This window comes from Haematobia irritans, chromosome 2 (genome assembly GCF_050003625.1).
Source record: "Haematobia irritans isolate KBUSLIRL chromosome 2, ASM5000362v1, whole genome shotgun sequence".
Lineage (NCBI taxonomy): Eukaryota > Metazoa > Arthropoda > Insecta > Diptera > Muscidae > Haematobia > Haematobia irritans.
The window spans coordinates 41747798-41767538 of record NC_134398.1 but is presented as its reverse complement, the minus strand read 5'-3'; the positions used below and the strand labels follow the sequence as shown (position 1 = coordinate 41767538).

At 30.5% G+C, this 19741-nt stretch overlaps 3 protein-coding genes across 3 annotated transcripts in view; 1 reads left to right on the top strand and 2 right to left on the bottom strand.

Moving 5' to 3' along the window:
* LOC142224054 (uncharacterized) overlaps positions 1-9804 on the bottom strand; it is a 28686-nt gene extending 18882 nt beyond the window's left edge. The window contains exon 1 of the mRNA XM_075293863.1: positions 8928-9804. Within this exon, the coding sequence (XP_075149978.1) occupies positions 8928-9562 (635 nt within the window). The 5' untranslated portion in view covers positions 9563-9804. The remainder of the gene's footprint in view (positions 1-8927) is intronic.
* On the bottom strand, positions 225-1325 carry LOC142224055 (uncharacterized). The gene is made up of 5 exons (XM_075293864.1): positions 1200-1325; positions 979-1122; positions 688-916; positions 525-630; positions 225-468 (listed from the first exon to the last, which is right to left on the bottom strand). Exons 3-5 carry the CDS (start codon positions 914-916, stop codon positions 396-398), a joined length of 408 nt encoding a protein of 135 aa, XP_075149979.1. The 5' UTR covers positions 979-1122; positions 1200-1325; the 3' UTR covers positions 225-395.
* Positions 9805-11339: 1535 nt separating the features above from the next.
* Positions 11340-18590, top strand: LOC142224052 (rRNA N(6)-adenosine-methyltransferase ZCCHC4). The gene is made up of 5 exons (XM_075293862.1): positions 11340-11478; positions 11702-11952; positions 12018-12253; positions 17485-17691; positions 17757-18590. Exons 1-5 carry the CDS (start codon positions 11358-11360, stop codon positions 18523-18525), a joined length of 1584 nt encoding a protein of 527 aa, XP_075149977.1. The 5' UTR covers positions 11340-11357; the 3' UTR covers positions 18526-18590.
* Positions 18591-19741: the final 1151 nt, after the last annotated feature.

The following is a 19741-nucleotide window of genomic DNA, read 5'->3' as shown; positions in this document are numbered from 1 at the left end:
CCGATTTAGAAAAACTCCCATAAATATCTAACGCTTAATTTTCTTAAATACCGACATAGATAGAATTGCGAAGCACCACATCGTATACGATTTATTTTAATAATAGCTAATTCAGTAGGACTGGTTTAGGGTATGATATAGACGACTGTCTACTTTACTCACCTTCGATATAACTAAATATATTCCGCTATATAATAATAATTTTCTTTTTACGAAAAACTCTGTTTTGTTTTGTTGTCTAATAGATTTCACCATTTATTTCAATGTCAAATGGCAATGTTATAGAGTACTAAAACTTAAAACTACGAAAAATGTCATATACAATTCCTATAAATTAGTCAATTGTTAGGAATCGCTTAACAAGTCTTTGCCATTAGTTCTTTCCAATTAATTATTTACCATCGATCGAAATTGGGAGGTAGTTGTATTTGTTCATCACTATTTCGAATTAATGGCGAAATTTGTAAACTAAATTAAAAAATACTGATAAGTTCAATATATAAATTTTATATCAAATATCTCACTACTTTTGTCGTTTAATCTCGCCCAACCGTTGAGACATTGCACGTTCGATTTCTTTTAAATTTTGTGGCTCCCATCCTCTTTGTTGTGCCAATCTTATAGAGAAATCTAAAATTGTCAGTAAATAATTGAAGAATTATTTACAACATAGTTTGTCAAATTTACCTATAATAGCAGCCCTTGCTTTGTAACACAAAGGAATAACAGGTTCTTGCTGTCGCTCTAGACCCTGTGCCCTAGGTGATTGTCCGGTAAGTGTGGCTTTCAGAAGAAAATCTTTTTTGAATACACCCTCCAATAGTTTCCTTGCAATACGAGATGCTTTCTGGGTAGAACTTAATGCCATTTCATAGATTATCTTACGACAATACACATCTCCTCCAATACAAATCATCTGTAAACAGACCGACAAAGAAAAGTCATCTTAATCTAAAAGTGTGAAAAATATTTTCTTACATTTTCCTCATAATCTGGACCATACAATTGGTCGTCTGTCGAATTTAAGTTTTCTTCGCGTCTGGATGGTATTCGGGGTTCTGTGGCCAAATTGGGCCCTCTTACTAAATGTTGTTCAGGTGGTTCCTTTTTTATAGGACATTGCTGCAAAATTAATAGTGATATTATTACAGATTGTAAAGGTCCATTGACAGCACAAACACGTTCTGCGCAATAATTACCCAATTCCTAAACGCTTGTATTGTAGATTTCAACTAAAAACGACAGTTTTCTTTACGCGAAGTTTTCTATAGATATTTTACTAAAACAGAAAAAAAGTTTTTCTCTACCATCACTCTCAATTTCTTGGATGTCTATGAGTTATTTTTGCGCAGAACCAATTAAAATATGAACTTACCCCTGTATTAACAGTATTAGCCATTTGTTGCATTTGATTTTGAAGCAGCCACTGGTGATTCCTGTTATTTATTGAAATTTATTACTTAACTTGTTTTAATACACGTTTTATTATTTTTTCATTCTACTCATAATGTGAAATAAACTAAATATACGTCTCACTCTTAGTAAATATTTGAGAAACGAAACAAAATACGTCTTTTCCATTATTAAACCAATCGAATATGTTTTTGGTTATAATAAGCAGAGTATTTATTTATTTTGGGTTTAAAAATGGACACCGAAAATGTTTAATGATTTATATCAATCAAATATTTACCAGTGTGACAGGGAGTAACTCAAATTGTATGCCCTAAATAAAATTTTGATTTCCATTTTCATAAGTCTTTTCTAAAGAAACTATAATCCCACGTGTCTCTCGATTATGTGACAACACCTTCATCCTTCGGATATGAAAAATTATTAAAAAATTTCTATATAAATAAAATTTTGACAATATTTTCTATAAAATAAAATTTTAACCAAATTTTCTATATAAATAAAATTTTGACAAAATTTTCTATATAAATAAAATTTTGACAAAATTCCCCCAAGAAATAAAATTATTACAAAGTTTTCTATAGATATAAAATTTTGGCAAATGAAATTTTGACAAAATTTTCTATATATAAAATATATAGAAATAAAATATATATAGAAATAAAATTTTGACAAAATTTTCTATGGAAATAAAATTTTTACAAAGTTTTCTATAGAAATAAAATTTTGACAACATTTTCTATAGAAATAAAATTTTGACAAAATTTTCTATAGAAATAAAATTTTGACAAAATTTTCTATATAAATAAAATTTTGACAAAATATTCTATATAAATAAAATTTTGACAAAATTTTCTATATAAATAAAATTTTGACAAAATTTTCTATATAAATAAAATGTTGACAAAATTTTCTATATAAATAAAATTTTGACAAAATTCCCCCAAGAAATAAAATTTTTACAAAGTTTTCTATAGACATACAATTTTTAAAACATTTTCTATATAAATAAAATGTTTGCAAAATTTTCTATAGAAATAAAATTTTGACAAAATGTTCTTTAACGGCCATTTTCATGTAGCTCCGTTAGTGCTACGTTAGCTAACGAACTTTTAAACCGTACTATGGACATGTCTGTCATCTTGTCTATATATTCCATATGCCAGTTAGGAACTTAACTGCTAAAAATTTCTCAGTTAAAGTTAACCGGATAGAAGATATTTCGATTTTACTTTCTTTTAACTGAGAGTTAAATTCTAACGGAGATACATGAAAATGGCCGTAAATTAAATAAAATTTTAACCAAATTTTCTATATAAATAAAATTTTGACAAAATTTTCTATGGAAATAAAATTTTTACAAAGTTTTCTATAGAAATAAAATGTTGACAACATTTTCTATAGAAATAAAATTTTGACAACTTTTTCTATACCCGTGTAAAAATTGAGAGATCTAGTCATGTCTAATAATATCAAATTATATATAATTATATCTGCTCAGATATGGTTGTAGATATAAATAGATCTACGGAGATATGTTATGTATAGTGCTATATATGATTAGATCTGATTCAAGATCTCATTATATATGTTGTTATATCTATTTATATCAGTCATATCTGGTAAGATCTAATTATATATCTTCATATATGACATCATATCTAATTATATATACTATATATAGCTCCATATCTAATTATATATATCGCGTTAAATCATGAACCAGCTGTGTAACACGGATAAAAAAATATTTGAATATGTTTGTGTGTAAAAATAATGTGTTTGTTACGAGAATACTAACGTGATATACTTGGTTACAAGCACGTATGTTTCGCACATCAAACAAGTGGTGAACATAATCAAACAATCTTTATATGTTGTGACAGTTTCAAGAAACCCTTTTAAATATCATTTTGAAGTGTCTTCATAAAATGCTTAACTTTCAGACACAACTGTCTTTTTGTTTTCAAAAATGTAACCCCATAACTATCACCATTAGCAACGCCTGTTGTTATTAAATTTGGAAAAAAAAAATATATCAAATATTTGATAATGCGAGTTTCATATTTTTATTTCATATCAAAATCTCATTTTTCGAGGAAGATAAAGGAGTATGAGAAGGTAAGTTTATTGTTTTGTTCCTATTTTTATATATTGAATATTTTCTCTGTTTTAGGAGGATGAATTTGTGGTAGTCCAGGAAAAGATTAAAAGAAGACAGCGGAGCAATGTAAAGATTTGTGACCAGGCCATATCCGAAGTTGCGATAGAAGGAAGTATTATCCAATTTCAAAAGAATACAAATTTGGAGATGATTTCGATTGTGAACCGGATACATTCCCGTGCAATTATTCATAGTATGGTATTTGGAGCTTCGCACAAACCATTCAATACAGCGCTGGTTTAAATTATTGGGTACGAGAAGCATATTTTGGTAAGTATATGTATTATTTGCAAATATATCTTTAAATATGTTAGACTGATAATTCTTCTGTATATTTTATATTTTTCAGAGTTTTCATACCGAGTAGTCAAATAAAGGAATTGCGAGACTCATTTAAAGAAATGTTTGCAGAGAGCAATGTACTAACGCCTTGGGAAATTTAAATGCCAGAACCCTTGGTGGCTATGTATATATATTTTGTTTTTGCTGTTGTTGTTTTTTTTTTTAATTCGTAGACTTTTATAAAGGGTGATTTGTTAAGAGCTTGATAACTTTTTTTTTTAAAAAAAACGCATAAAATTTGCAAAATCTCATCGGTTCTTCATTTGAAACGTTAGATTGGTCCATGACATTTACTTTTTGAAGATAATTTCATTTAAATGTTGACCGCGGCTGCGTCTTAGGTGGTCCATTCGGAAAGTCCAATTTTGGGCAACTTTTTCGAGCATTTCGGCCGGAATAGCCCGAATTTCTTCGGAAATGTTGTCTTCCAAAGCTGGAATAGTTGCTGGCTTATTTCTGTAGACTTTAGACTTGACGTAGCCCCACAAAAAATAGTCTAAAGGCGTCAAATCGCATGATCTTGGTGGCCAACTTACCGGTCCATTTCTTGAGATGAATTGTTCTCCGAAGTTTTCCCTCAAAATGGCCATAGAATCGCGAGCTGTGTGGCATGTAGCGCCATCTTGTTGAAACCACATGTCAACCAAGTTCAGTTCTTCCATTTTTGGCAACAAAAAGTTTGTTAGCATCGAACGATAGCGATCGCCATTCACCGTAACGTTGCGTCCAACAGCATCTTTGAAAAAATACGGTCCAATGATTCCACCAGCGTACAAACCACACCAAACAGTGCATTTTTCGGGATGCATGGGCAGTTCTTGAACGGCTTCTGGTTGCTCTTCACTCCAAATGCGGCAATTTTGCTTATTTACGTAGCCATTCAACCAGAAATGAGCCTCATCGGTGAACAAAATTTGTCGATAAAAAAGCGGATTTTCTGCCACTGATTTTGGTAATAAAATTCAATGATTTGCAAGCGTTGCTCGTTAGTAAGTCTATTCATGATGAAATGTCAAAGCATACTGAGCATCTTTCTCTTTGACACCATGTCTGAAATCCCACGTGATCTGTCAAATACTAATTCATGAAAATCCTAACCTCAAAAGAATCACCCTTTACCTAGACTTACATATAATGTACATATGTTTGATCCAACTTATAATATTAAATACTCTTTCATTATAAAACCATTAAATAAATCTTTTTTATTAATTACTGTAATTTCACTAATTTTGGAAATTTGTAGATAAAATTATATATAATTAGATATATTAACATCTAATTATATCAAATTAGATATAATTAGATGTGGGCCAAATTTGAGATCTGGTCAGATCTAATTCCTTTAGAATTAGATCTGATCAGATATTACCATTTTTCGGATCTGTCCAGATCTGCCTACATATACTATCATATCTAATCAGATATGGCAGAAGATCTAATAATATCTGGCCAGATCCACCAATTTTTACACGGGTAGAAATAAAATTTTGACAAAATTTTCTACATAAATAAAATTTTGACAAAATTTTCTATAGAAATAAAATTTTGACAAAATATTCTATATAAATAAAATTTTGACAAAATTTTCTATATAAATAAAATTTTGACAAAATTTTCTATATAAATAAAATTTTGACAAAATTTTATATAGAAATAAAATTTTGACAAAATTCCCCCAAGAAATAAAATGTTTACAAAGTTTTCTATAGACATACAATTTTTAAAACATTTTCTATATAAATAAAATGTTTGCAAAATTTTCTATAGAAATAAAATTTTGACAAAATGTTCTTTAAATAAAATAAAATTTTAACCAAATTTTCTATATAAATAAAATTTTGAAAAAATTTTCTATAGAAATAAAATTTTGTCAAAGTTTTCTATAGAAATAAAATTTTGACCAAATTTTCTACAGAAATAAAATTTTGACAAACTTTTCTATAGAAATAAAATTTTGAAAAAATTTTCTATAGAAATAAAATTTTGACAAAGTTTTCTATAGAAATAAAATTATGACAAAATTTTCTATAGAAATAAAATTTTGACAAAATTTTCTATAGAAATAAAATTTTGACAATGTTTTCTATAGTAAAAAAATTTTGACGAAATTTTCCGTAGAATTACATTTTTCCAAAACTTTCAATAGAATTAAAATTTTGACAAAATTTTTTATAAAAATAAAATGTTGACAAAGTTTTCTATAGAAATAAAATTTTTACAAAATTTTCTATAGAAATAAAATTTTGACAAAATTTTCTATAGAAATAAAATATTGACATAATTTTCTATGAAAATAAAATTTTGACAAAATTTTCTATAGAAATAAAATGTTAACCAAAATTTCTATATAAATAAAATTTTGACAAAATTTCCCCAAGAAATAAAATTTTTACAAAATTTTCTTTAGAAATTAAATTTTGACAAAATTTTCTATAGAAATAAAATTTTGACAAAATTTTCTATAAAAATAAAATTTTGATAAAATTTTCTATAGAAATAAAATTTTGATAAAATTTTCTATAGCAATAAAATTTTGACATAATTTTCTAAGAAATAAAATTTTGACAAAATTTTCTATAGAAATAAAATTTTGACAAAATCTTCTATAAAAATAAAATGTTGACAAAGTTTTCTATAGAAATAAAATTTTTACAAAATTTTCTATAGAAATAAAATTTTGATAAAATTTTCTATAGAAATAAAATTTTGATAAAATTTTCTGTAGCAATAAAATTTTGACATAATTTTCTAAGAAATAAAATTTTGACAAAATTTTCTATAGAAATAAAATTTTGACAAAATTTTCTATAGAAATAAAGTTTTGACAAAATTTTCTTCCATTGGTAGAATTTTTAACGTTTTGGTAGATTTTGCAAAATATTCCTCTCGAACTAAGAGGTAAATTCATAACTAGAAATAAAATTTTGTCAAAATCTTCTGTAGAAATAAACGTTTGACAAATTTTCTATAGAAATAAAATTTTGACAAATTTTTCTATAGAAATAAAATTAAAAAAAAAATATAAAAATGAAATTTTGACAAATTTTTCTATAGAAGTAAAATTTTGACAAAATTTTCTATAGAAATAAAAATTTTCTATAGAAATAAAATTTTGACAAAATTTTCTATAGAAATAAAATTTTGACAAAATTTTCTATAGAAACAAAATTTTGACAAAATTTCCTATAGAAACAAAATTTTGACAAAATTTTCTATAGAGATAAAATTTTGACAAATAAATTTTTGAAATAAAATTTTGACAAAATTTCTATAAAAATAAAATTTTGACAAAATTATCTATAGAAATTAAATTTTGACAACATCTTCTATGGATATAAAATTTTGACAAAATTTTCTATAGAAATAAAATTTTGACAAAATTTTCTATAGAAATAATATTTTGACAAAATTGTCTATAGAAATAAAATTTTGACAAAATTTTCTATAGAAATAAAATTTTGACAAATTTTTCTATAGAAATAAAATGTTGACAAAATTTTCTATAGAAATAAAATTTTGACAAAATTTTCTATAGAAATAAAATTTTGACAAAATTTTCTATAGAAATAAAATTTTGACAAAATTTTCTATAGAAATAAAATTTTGACAAAATTTTCTATAGAAATAAAATTTTGACAAAATTTTCTATAGAAATAAAATTTTGACAAAATTTTCTATAGAAATAAAATTTTGACACAATTTTCTATAGAAATAAAATTTTGACAAAATTTTCTATAGAAATAAAATTTTGTCAAAATCTTCTGTAGAAATAAACGTTTCACAAAATTTTCTACAGAAATAAAATTTTGACAAATTTTTCTATAGAAATAAAATTAAAAAAAATATAAAAATGAAATTTTGACAAATTTTTCTATAGAAGTAAAATTTTGACAAAATTTTCTATAGAAATAGATTTTTGCATAATAAGAATTTTGTTTGTTAGCTTTTTCGAAAAATTTTCTCCAAATTTGAGTAGTTTATTTTTGGCTCGAGTGGCAACCGTGTGCAAAATACATTACTTTACGCTAAGTAAATACGAAGAAAAATCAACCTATATTGCTTCGTATTCGTGTGTAACTTTTCTAGTCTACCATAGGTGGCGTTGATGACGAAAATTTCTATACTGATTTATGTTCATATACATTTTTATACCCTGCGCCACACTGTGGAACAGGGAATTATAAGTTAGTACATATGTTTGCAACACCCAGAAGGGGACGAGATAGACATATGGTATCTTTGGCATTATTGCTCAGGGTCGGCCCCTGATCCTGCCATGTCAATCTGTCCATCTGTCTGTGAACACACTTTTGTGATCAAAGTCTAGGTCACAATTTTAGTCCAATCGACTTCAAATTTGGCAAAAATATGTGTTTGGGTCAGAATAGAACCCTATTGATTTTGGTATAAATCAGTTCTGTTTTAGATATAGCTCCCATATATATATTTCGTCCGATATCTACCAATATGGCCCCAGAAACCAGATCATATGCCTGATTTGCTTTAAATTAGGGACAAGGAGTGCAACTTATAGTGTGGTAAAGTGTGCCGAATTTGGTTGAAATCGGTTCAGATTTAGATATAGGTTCCATATATATCTTTCGCCAGATATACACTTATATGGCCCCTAAAAGTCCTTACTTGTTGATATTGCATTTATTCCAGTCTTCTTAGACAATTAGGATGCCATAAATCTAACTAATTGCAGTACTAATTACCTAATATTGACTTCATGTCTTACATTTATAATTTAGGATTCTCAGGACATTGCGAGTCCGTGATAGCAAACAATATATATTTGTTAGTACGCGACATTACATTTCCTTTTAATTAATTTATTTGTTTTATTCTATTATTAGGACTGAAAGCTGATTGAACAAAATAAGTTTAGATTTATGTTCCACGTAAAAGTTCGGATATACGGTTGGCAAAACTTTGAAGAACTTCGTTCACAAATATTCACATTCTTGATCAAATATTTTTGAATACAAGACTAAACACATACCTTTTTGCAGGTGGTCTCCAACTTTCATCGCCCCCGTCACCACCATCTTCGCTTTCCTCACTTTGGCCACATGAAGGAAATCTTTCATGATCATTCATACCACTAGTACTTGGTAACGATTCTTTATCCATTAGAGAATGTTCTCCTTTATCCATACTAATTTCAAACTGACTGTAGGCATTACAATCCATTGTTTCCTCTTTAACAACTGTAAGAGGATAGTCTACGTTAGCACTTATTACATGATGATCCGTTATGTATTCTTTTTCCGGTGGTGCTGCCCTGTGAACTGGAGTTGATGTCGCTGCCGTTGTTTTCGGTAACAAAAGTTTACGAAACTGTCGCTCAGATTCCTGACACATTTTTAGATACTCATGTGCGGCTTGTAATTGATCAATACACCTTAAGCACATTACTTGCGGCAATTTATCCTCATGCTGAGAATAAATATCGGGACGAACTGACTGCAAGAGTTCAAGCAATGAAAATTGGGATACCTTTCCCGCAGTAGGTTTCTCATACAGGTATTGTTTAAAAATTGATGTGTTCCTGGCTACATCAACGGTAGCATTTGCATTCATACAAGTCCTACACAGACTTCTTATAAATGCTGGTGATTGTTCACTTATATTCATTGTTAATCACTGAAAATATAAATTCGAGTGCGAAAAAAAGTGAAAAACGGTGATTTTCGTTCCCAACGGTGAGGAATTAAAATTTAAATGCAAGCTATATTTCCTCGATTTGTGTTTCAATTAATCACTCATGCATTTAAGTAGAATAAAGTCTTTTAAAACACTGGATTTGTTAATTTATTGTCGATGCCGTAGTAAAATTTTCCTTTTTTTGTTTACCAGGCAGCTGTAAATTAGTTCCGACAAATATTGGGTATTTACATTCACGATAGTGAATACCGGGTAATAGACTTTAGGGATGCCAGTTTCAGAATAATTGTTTAATTAGTTAGATATGTAAGGTAGCATATAATATTGCCAGCATCAACAATTTTATGTTATTTCCGAACAAATGACCGGGGTCAGTAACAAGTGGGTACTATCCCGACTAGAGCTGCAAAAATATCGATAGTTTTGTAAGTTAATGTAGGTAAAAATACACCAAAAATGAACAATTCCGATTTATTTAAATGTCTAAAAATTTATTCTTTTAAAAACAGATTATTTTTTTCGGTAGATGACGACTTATACTACTCCTCTTATTTTGTAGTATAATTTTATATTTTTTATACCCTCCACCAACCCTGCCAGCATTTCAAAGTTCCATTTCATCCTCATCGCTACCACAGACTCGTAAATGTCACCACAACCATCGCGAACTGTGATGGGGGAAGCATATCAAAAAGTACAAAATGTACATGAAAGTATTTTGCCATCACTACTGTTAGAAGAGCCATTTTATTTTTTGTGAAACGCCAAGCGCAACCAGCTTGTTATATTTTATTTAAATAAAAACGAAAATAAAGTTCTGAAAACATAGATATTACGCTTAAAATTGTGAAAGGTATATCGTGAACAATTTTCGACTTTCCAAATAGAATAAAGTGATCGTTTTTCAAATATTTTTCCAAGCACGCTGTCTTCATCGAAAATAAACAAACTGGGTGATAGACGCTGCAATATGTAACTTTCTACTTAAAACTCAACATCTTTCTTCTATTAATGCAAAAAATTATGTTAAATGTGACGAGATAAACCGAAAAATCTTATATTTATAAGAAATTATAAATGTTTAATCAAATCAATAAACATCTACACAATCGTGTTTTACGTGACCACAATGATTCTTCTACAATTACCTTAAAATGCACTTTTTCTGATAGTTTGCAGGGGTTCTTATTGGCGTCCTTCGAAATTGATCTAAATAGGCACCTAATAATTGCACTGATGAGAAACTTTTTCGTAGTAACTTGGCGTGGTACAACTTCTCAATAGTGACGCTTTTCCAACGAGTTTTTGATGTCGTATATGATTGTTTTCGACGTAGTGGGGATTCTCAGAAGCGCCCCCAAATTCAAAAAATGTTGGCAGGGTACAGACTACAAGTTTTTCCGGACGGAATGTATGTGTTTGTGAAGAATCCTTCAGTGTATCGAATCGATACCACAATTCGTTGATGACTAAATAATCGGTAAATGTGTTATCGATCCCATAAACATGCAGCAGTATCGATTATGCCTTCGGAGTTAATATGGCCAATATATGGGATATGTTCGACACGATCACTTTCGTCCGGATAAACTTATAGTCTGCGCGGCGCATACGATTTTTTACAAACACAGACATTCCGTCCGGAATAACTTATAGCCTGGTCGGCGCATTACTCTCTGGATATTTTTTTACTGGAACGCGAACAGTCCTAATTTAGCACTAAATTTTGAAGTGTGGCGTTCCCATTCGGTATGTTATCATTCCAATGTGCATGCAAATTTGCCACAGCATTCCATCTGTTGCTGTTTTGAATTTACACTTGTCCAGTGACCAAACACCGGTAACTATTATCCGAAATAAGACGATGAATTTATCACCACAGAAAAGTAAGTTCAACCGACGTTGCTCCGATCTTTGTAAAATATTAAAATAAATTGGCATATCTTGCGTTAAGAACTAGGCGCGAAAAAATGTAAAATTCCCTGCTACCGGTTTCCATCTATTCCCAGCAAAGTCGTTGTATTATTAACTTGGTTATTAACTTCTACTTACTTTGCGGAAAGCATGTACAATTCGATATTTTATTTTTAACTTAATTGATTTTTTTAGATGAATCTAAAAGGCTATTGGTGAAATGTGAGGATGAAGAAGAAGGCGACATTTATCCCCATTGTTCGCACGGACCAACGGTTTTATTTTACTATGAAAATAAAGGACCTCAATATGGCTACTATGCCTGTTCCGCTCATCGTGACAAGAGGCAATGTTCATTTCATGTAGCCGTTGAAGATTTGACCATGAAACATTTGCAAAGAAAATACAATGATGCTTCAACAATCTATCGCAATTTGAGACAAAAGGTTTGTATTGGAGGGGAATCATTATTCGATAATAATGTTGAATATTAAAGCCTATCATAATTTAGTTTCAGGAAGTGACTCAAAATAAACATTTTTGCCTCTCTTGTAATGTACTATTAAATGATAATGACGTAGAATCCCATTTTGGTCATAAGATGAAAAAACATTTAAACACAAAAGACATGAGGAACCCAACCAGTTTTTTACCACCACTCGATAATGATAAAGTTCAAGCTCAATATTTCTTTGATGAAAAATCTTTAAAATTTTTTGTAAATACTCTACACGATTTGCGAATAAGGTAAGTTTTACAATGGGATACCATTTAAGTTTTCGAGCATCGTGTACTATTTAGACATTAAAAAAACGAAACAAGTATATACGACCGTAAGTTCGGCTAGACCGACTCTTATGTACCCTCCACCATGGATTACTTGGGTTGCGGCCGATGGCAAGGCATCTTAAAGCTTCTTAACATCATCTTCTAAATTGTAAGGTAGTAAATGTGGAATATAAGAAATGTTTATTAAATACGTATATATTCAATTCTTGACCGGTATATACAGGAAAGAAATAATTACGAACCGATATGAACTTTTGTGCGGTAATTATAGAGCCAGAATTGAATAATGGGGGTCGCTTTATATTTATTTTATTTATTTATTTATTCAATCGTAAAGTAATACCAAGCCTTCCAGGCCAATAAATATATTACTCTTAGCAATTACCTGAGCATTAAATAATTCTGTAATAAATCTAATATTTAATGACTATTTTTAGTCTAATACTAAAACTAACGCGGCTCCCCAGCCATACAACAAAAGTTTATGATATTAAGATAAAAAGGGGTGAAGTCCCATAATTAGATGGCCCAATATAGTAACCAGTTCAATTAAGAGAATGGAAAGGTAGGCATACTAAAAAAAAAAAGACTTGAAACACATGTTTATCCACTGCTAGCGACGTTAAGTGACATTAGCTTCACACGAAAAACATTGCTACAATGTGAGAAAATCCTCAGTTCATGAGGCAGCACATTCCACATTCTAGCAATTCTCACAGTAAATGATCTAGAATATATACTCCTCCCAATTCGAGGAATGAATATTTGCACATTTCTCGTAGAACGTGAGAATGTAATTAAATGTCGCAAAACCAAGGGTCTAGATCTAACAATAACCTTGTAGAATGTTAAAAGGTTTCGACATACAACAAATTCCTTGAAGGAACAACCTAGAAAGCGTTTAACAGATGGAGATATAGATTGCCTACGGCGAATGCGGTACACAAATCGCGTGATCATATTGACAATGAGCTTCACTCTATTAAGATTCTGCATTGCCGTCCCGGAAAAAACCTCAATACCAAACAAAACTTGGGGCATGAGAAGAGTATGTGCCAGCATTCTTCTCACATGTAAATACAAATTCGATGCAAATATACGTCGCAAACTCGACAAAACTCTACCGGATATTATATCAATATGATGGCGAAAAGAAAGATCACTATCGATAAAAACACCCAAGCATTTATGATAATCAACAAATCGGATACCATGATTTCCGAGAAAATTTTCAAGTGGAGCTATATACAATTATGAACACGAGTCTACAAAAAATGGCAGATTTTTTACTGTTTGGTAGATTTGGTAGAATTCTTGATGTTTTGTAAGATTTTGCAAAATATTCATCTCCAACCAGGAGGTGTTTCATAAATTTTCTATAGAAATAACATTTTGACAAAATTTTCTACAGAAATAAAATTCTTCCGTTTTTGTTTTTATACCCTAAACCACATAGTGGTCAGGATATAATAAGTTTGATCGGCCAAAAAATGTGCCTACCAGAAATATTGATTTTAGACCCCATAAAATATATACCGACCGACTCAGAATCACCTCCTGAGTCGATCTAGCGCTTGGTGTCCGTCCGTCCGTCTGTCCATGTATTTGTTGTTCACAGGATTCCGGTCGCAATTATTAACCGATTTGGATGAAATTTGGTACAGGATGTTTTTTGGGCACAAGGACGAACGCTATTGAACTTGGAAGAAATCGGATCAAATTTAGATATAGCTCCCATATATATGTATCGCCCGATTTCGACAAAAGGAGTCACGTTGCGCTTTTTTTCAAACCGATCGTCATCAAATTTTGCACATAGTAAACTTTTTCATCACCATTTAAGTCTGCAAAATTTCATCGAAATCGGTTCAGATTTAGATATAGCTCCCATATATATGTATCGCCCGATTTTCCCAAATTTGGCCATAAAAACCACGGTAATGATAATATCTCTATCCGAACACGTATGAAAATCCTAGGAATTATCTTTACTACGAATCTGTTATGGAATGATGAGATAACATACTTAGTAAGTAAATTGACAAAGGTCAATAACTTATTGAGAATTATCTGCTCTAGAACCAAGGGTCCTCATATGGACGTTGCGATCCATATATGTAGGTCACTCGTATTAGGAATTCTCTCACATGGTATAACAATAATGGATGGACTTTGCGGTCCAACATTTCCAAACTTGATGTTTCCATTAATAAGTGTTATCGAACGGCTACTGGATACAAACGGTTCCTTTGATGGACTTCGTACTGGGTTTTCAGTCTTAAGCATATCTGATCAAGACTTCTGCATTATAAAGGAATGTCGACTACCAGACAAAGTGGACATATTCTCTGCTGAGTTAGCTGCTATTGCATCTGCTGTAGCATATACTCAGGGGCAACTCGGCAGAACACTAATCTGTGCCTTAGTGTGTTAAAAGCCATTCAATCCAACAAGGCTCAAGTTTTCGAGCACTTAATTTTCCACGCTTCTCGATCTGACATTGTAATAATGTGGATACCTTCCCACGTCGATATAAGCGGTAATGAATACGCGGACGATATTGCAAAGAGATCCTTGAATTCGAATCAAATTGTCACTCCACCTTGCTTCCACAAGGATATAACAACACCTTTTTTTTGTCCAAAAAGGACTTCATTAACACTCAGAACTAGTGCGATTCCAGTGTTTTTCTTAGATTGATAGACCCTACTGTAACTAGATCTAACTACAACTCCCGCCTTAGTAGATCGGAATGCATATTTCTTGCTCGTCTTAGGGTGAATAAAGCGCTTTTCAATACACAACACTATTATGATCAAACTGAACCCGCCAAATGTAGTTTTTGTGACGATTACCTCTCTGTGAAACATATTCTTTCCGAGTGTCCATCATCCAGAATAAATAAACCTATAAGAGCATCCTTGACAGCTCTTTAAAAGTAATGATCCCGAAAATACGAGAATCCCTTAGTATTCTCAAACATCTACACTTGTTTTCTTTTTATATTATAATCAAAAACCGTATTAATATCGTTATCAATTAAAGATTGTTCATATTATTTACATAAGTAAAATTTAAACCAATAATTCAACTATACAACATGCACAAATGATCTGTGCTATCCGGTGCTTATGGCAATAAAATTTTGTTAGATTATTTTATGGCTCGAGTGGCAATCGTGATTTTTCTGTAATTGGGGATCGGTTTATCTGGGGGCTATATGTAACTATAGATCGATACGGACCAATTTTTGTATGTTTGTTTGAGACCATATACTAACACCATGTACCAAATTTCAGCCAGATCGGATGAAATTTGCTTCTCTTTGAGGCTCCGCAAGCTAAATCTGGGGATCGGTTTATATGGGGGCTATATGTAATTATAGAACGATGTAGACCAATTTTTACATGGTGGTTAGAGACCATATACCAACACCATGTACCGAATTTCAGCCAGATCCGATGAAATATGCTTCTCTTAGAGGCTTTGCAAGCCAAATCTGGTGATCGGTTTATATGGCAGCTTTATATAATTTTGGGTCGATATGGACCAATTTTTACATGGTTGTTAGAGACCATATACCAACATCATGTACCAAATTTCAGCCAGATCGGATGAAATTTGCTTCTCTTTGAGGCTCCGCAAGCTAAATCTGGGGATCGGTTTATATGGGGGCTATATGTAATTATAGAACCATGTAGACCAATTTTTACATGGTGGTTAGAGACCATATACTAAAACCATGTACCAAATTTCAGCCAGATCGGATGAAATTTGCTTCTCTTTGAGGCTCCGCAAGCTAAATCTGGGGATCGGTTTATATGGGGCTATATAACATATAATTATGGGACGATATGGACCAAATTTTGCATGGTTGTTAGAGACCATTTATGAGAGCTACCGTGGTGCAATGGTTAGCATGCCCTCCTTGCATACACAAGGTCGTGGGTTCGATTCCTGCTTCGACCGAACACCAAACAGTTTTTCAGCGGTGGATTATCCCACCTCAGTAATGCTGGTGACATTTCTGAGGGTTTCAAAACGTCTCTAAGTGGTTTCACTGGAATGTGGAACGCCGTTCGGACTCGGCTATAAAAAGGAGGTCACTTGTCATTGAGCTTAACATGGAATCGGCCAGCACTCAGTGATTGTGGTATCACAATGGACTGAATAGTCTAAGTGAGCCTGATACATCGGGCTGCCACCTAACCTAACCTAGAGACCATATACCAACATCATGTACCAAATTTCAGCCAGATCGGATGAAATATGCTTCTCTTAGAGGCTCCGCAAGCCAAATCTGAGGGTCCGTTTATATGGCGGCTATATATAATTATGGGACGATATGGACCAATTTTTGTATGTTTGTTAGAGACCATGTACCAAATTTCAGCCGGATCGTATGAACTACGTTTCTCTTAGAGGCTCCGCAAGGCAAATCTGGGGGTCCGTTTATATGGGGCTATACGTAAAAGTGAACCGATATAGCCCATTTGCAATATCATCCGACCTACATCAGTAACAACTACTTGTGCCAAACTTCAAGTCGATAGCTTGTTTCGTACGGAAGTTAGTGTGATTTAAACAGACGGACGGACATGCTTAGATCGACTCAAAATTTCACCACGACCCAGAATATATATATACTTTATGGGGTCTTAGAGCAATATTTCAATGTGTTACAAACGGAATGACAAAGTTAATATATCTCCCATCCTATGGTGGAGGGTATAAAAATCGGCTAGTTGAAAAGATGACATTTCTAAAATCACAAAAATATCGGGGTCGCTATGGATCAATTTAAAATTTCCAATTTATTAACACATAGATTAGTACAGTTTGGCCAAAGTCAGCAGTAAGTTAGAAATCATAGAATGGAAAAATCGAATTTGAAAGCCATAAAAAGTTTATTATTCTATTTTTACTATTCCGAAAAGTCAATTGAGTCCTTTCTTCAAGGTATCCGATCTGTTTTTACCACCACTCGATTATGATAAAGTTCAAGCACAATATTTCTTAAATCGGCTTGTCGAAATATAGAGAATCGGGATCCTTAAAATCGCGGTAACGTCATGCATCGACCTGTATTTTATTAGAGATTATTGTTAAATTCTAAAAAGAAATAATAAAATTTTAAATATGTTTTAACCCATATTAAATGAATGGACATAATTTTTGTTAATTTTCAGTAAAGTTATTTGCATAGGCGCTCCCCGTTTACATGCCCATCTACTGAATCAATGGCCAAATAATATTAAAAGTTTTCTTTTGGATTTTGATCATCGCTTCTATTACTTTTATCCTGATACCCAGTTTTGTTGGTATAACATGTGTAATAATCATTTCTTCGATGACTTACAGAGACAAGAGTTTGTGAAATTCTTAAAATGCAAAAAGTGAGTTGACTTTGTAACAAAAAAAAATATAGCATTTCCTTACTAACAATTGTTCTCCATTACAGCAATGAAAGGTTACTGATTTTCACCGATCCCCCGTTCGGTTGTCGAACAGAACTAATAGCCAATACATTGCAGAAAATAACAAGACTCCATAATAGGATAAACGGATTGCCCTATCAACCTTTGCCCATATTTTGGATATTTCCCTATTTTTCAGTTCATTACTTGCAACAAGTATTACCCTCGCTTCAAATGTGTGATTACAAAATCAATTACACCAATCATGAGTCCTACACAGATATTGGAAAAATGGCACGCAAACAAGGGTCACCGGTTCGTTTATTTACAAATGTACCATTGGAACTGATAAAACTGCCAGTACAAGAGTTATACAAATATTGTTCGAAATGTGAAAAGTATACTGCGTTGGAAAATCGTCATTGTGATAAGTGTAAATGTTGTCCCTCGAAAAATGGATCCACATATGTACACTGTGAGCAATGTGGTTTGTGTGTAAAACCCACTTACGTCCATTGTCAGAATTGTCGTCGTTGTACCCAGAGTGAAGGGCATAATTGTATTGAATATCAATCGAAACAAAAATGTTTCATATGTCGTCGAATAGGTCATATTGAAACACGTTGTGAATTTTGGAAAAAGAAAACCATTTTATTTCCTACCGCCAACGAATATACCGCAGGTAAAAAAGCAATTATTTGCCTCCTGTGTAATGGTAAGGGTCACAATGAATTGCATTGTGACAAACGTTCCTTGTACTTGAAGGAATCTACATTTATGGGTGAGACACATTTATGCGAATATGTCAAATAAACTAATTGTAATACAAGCAAAAAAATTATGTAAGGATTATTTAATAAACATTAAGTTTAGCTAAATTTTTGGAAAAGTATATAAAGGGTATAAATAAATCTTTAGGACCTTAATTTGGTAAGGTAAAATAAATTGTAAGAATTTTATTTCCGTACAAAATATTATTCTGTAGAATATTTTGTCAATTTTTTTTTTCCTATAGAAAATTATGTCAAAATTTTATTTCTATATACAATTTTGTCAAAATTTTATTTCTATAGAAAATTTTGTCAAAATTTTATTTCTATAGAAAATTTTGTCAAAATTTTATTTCTATAGAAAATTTTGTCAAAATTTTATTTCTATAGAAAATTTTTGTCAAAATTTTATTTCTATAGAAAATGTTGTCAACATTTTATTTCTATAGAAAATTTTGTCAAAATTTTATTTCTATAGAAAATTTTGTCAAAATTTTATTTCTATAGAAAATTTTGTCAAAATTTTATTTTTATAGAAAATTTTGTCAAAATTTAATTTCTATAGAAAATTTTGTCAAAATGTTATTTCTATAGAAAATTTTGTCAAAATTTAATTTCTATAGAAAATTTTGTCAAAATGTTATTTCTATAGAAAATTTTGTCAAAATTTTATTTCTATAGAAAATTTTGTCAAAATGTTATTTCTATAGAAAATTTTGTCAAAATTTAATTTCTATAGAAAATTTTGTCAAAATTTTATTTCTATAGAAAATTTTGTCAAAATGTTATTTCTATAGAAAATTTCGTCAAAATTTTATTTCTATAGAAAATTTCGTCAAAATTTTATTTCTATAGAAAATTTTGTCAAAATTTTATTTCTATAGAACATTTTGTTAAAATTTTATTTCTATAAAAAATTTTGTAAAAATTTTATTTCTATAGAAATTTTTGTCGAAATTTTATTTCTATAGAAAATCTTGTCAAAATTTTATTTCTATAGAAAATTTTGTCAACATTTTATTTCTATAGAAAATTTTGTCAACATTTTATTTCTATAGAAAATTTTGTCAACATTTTATTTCTATACAAAATTTTGTCAACATTTTATTTCTATAGAAAATTTTGTCAACATTTTATTTCTATAGAAAAATGTGGAAAAATTTTTTTCTATAGAAAATTTTGTCAAAATTTTATTTCTATAGAAAATTTTGTCAAAATTTTATTTCTATAGAAAATTTTGTCAAAATTTTATTTCTATA

Excerpts from the sequence above, each read along its gene's own strand:
- LOC142224055 (XM_075293864.1), bottom strand. The coding sequence starts at position 916 with ATGATTTGTATTGGAGGAGATGTGTATTGTCGTAAGATAATCTATGAA. Across the intron at positions 631-687 it reads AGCAAGGGCTGCTATTATAG|ATTTCTCTATAAGATTGGCA; the intron begins GTAAATTTGACA and ends TGACAATTTTAG. Across the intron at positions 469-524 it reads GAGATTAAACGACAAAAGTA|TTTACAAATTTCGCCATTAA; the intron begins GTGAGATATTTG and ends TTTTTAATTTAG.
- LOC142224052 (XM_075293862.1), top strand. The coding sequence starts at position 11,358 with ATGTGCATGCAAATTTGCCACAGCATTCCATCTGTTGCTGTTTTGAAT. Across the intron at positions 11,953-12,017 it reads ATCGCAATTTGAGACAAAAG|TTTCAGGAAGTGACTCAAAA; the intron begins GTTTGTATTGGA and ends ATCATAATTTAG. Across the intron at positions 17,692-17,756 it reads AAATTCTTAAAATGCAAAAA|CAATGAAAGGTTACTGATTT; the intron begins GTGAGTTGACTT and ends TCTCCATTACAG.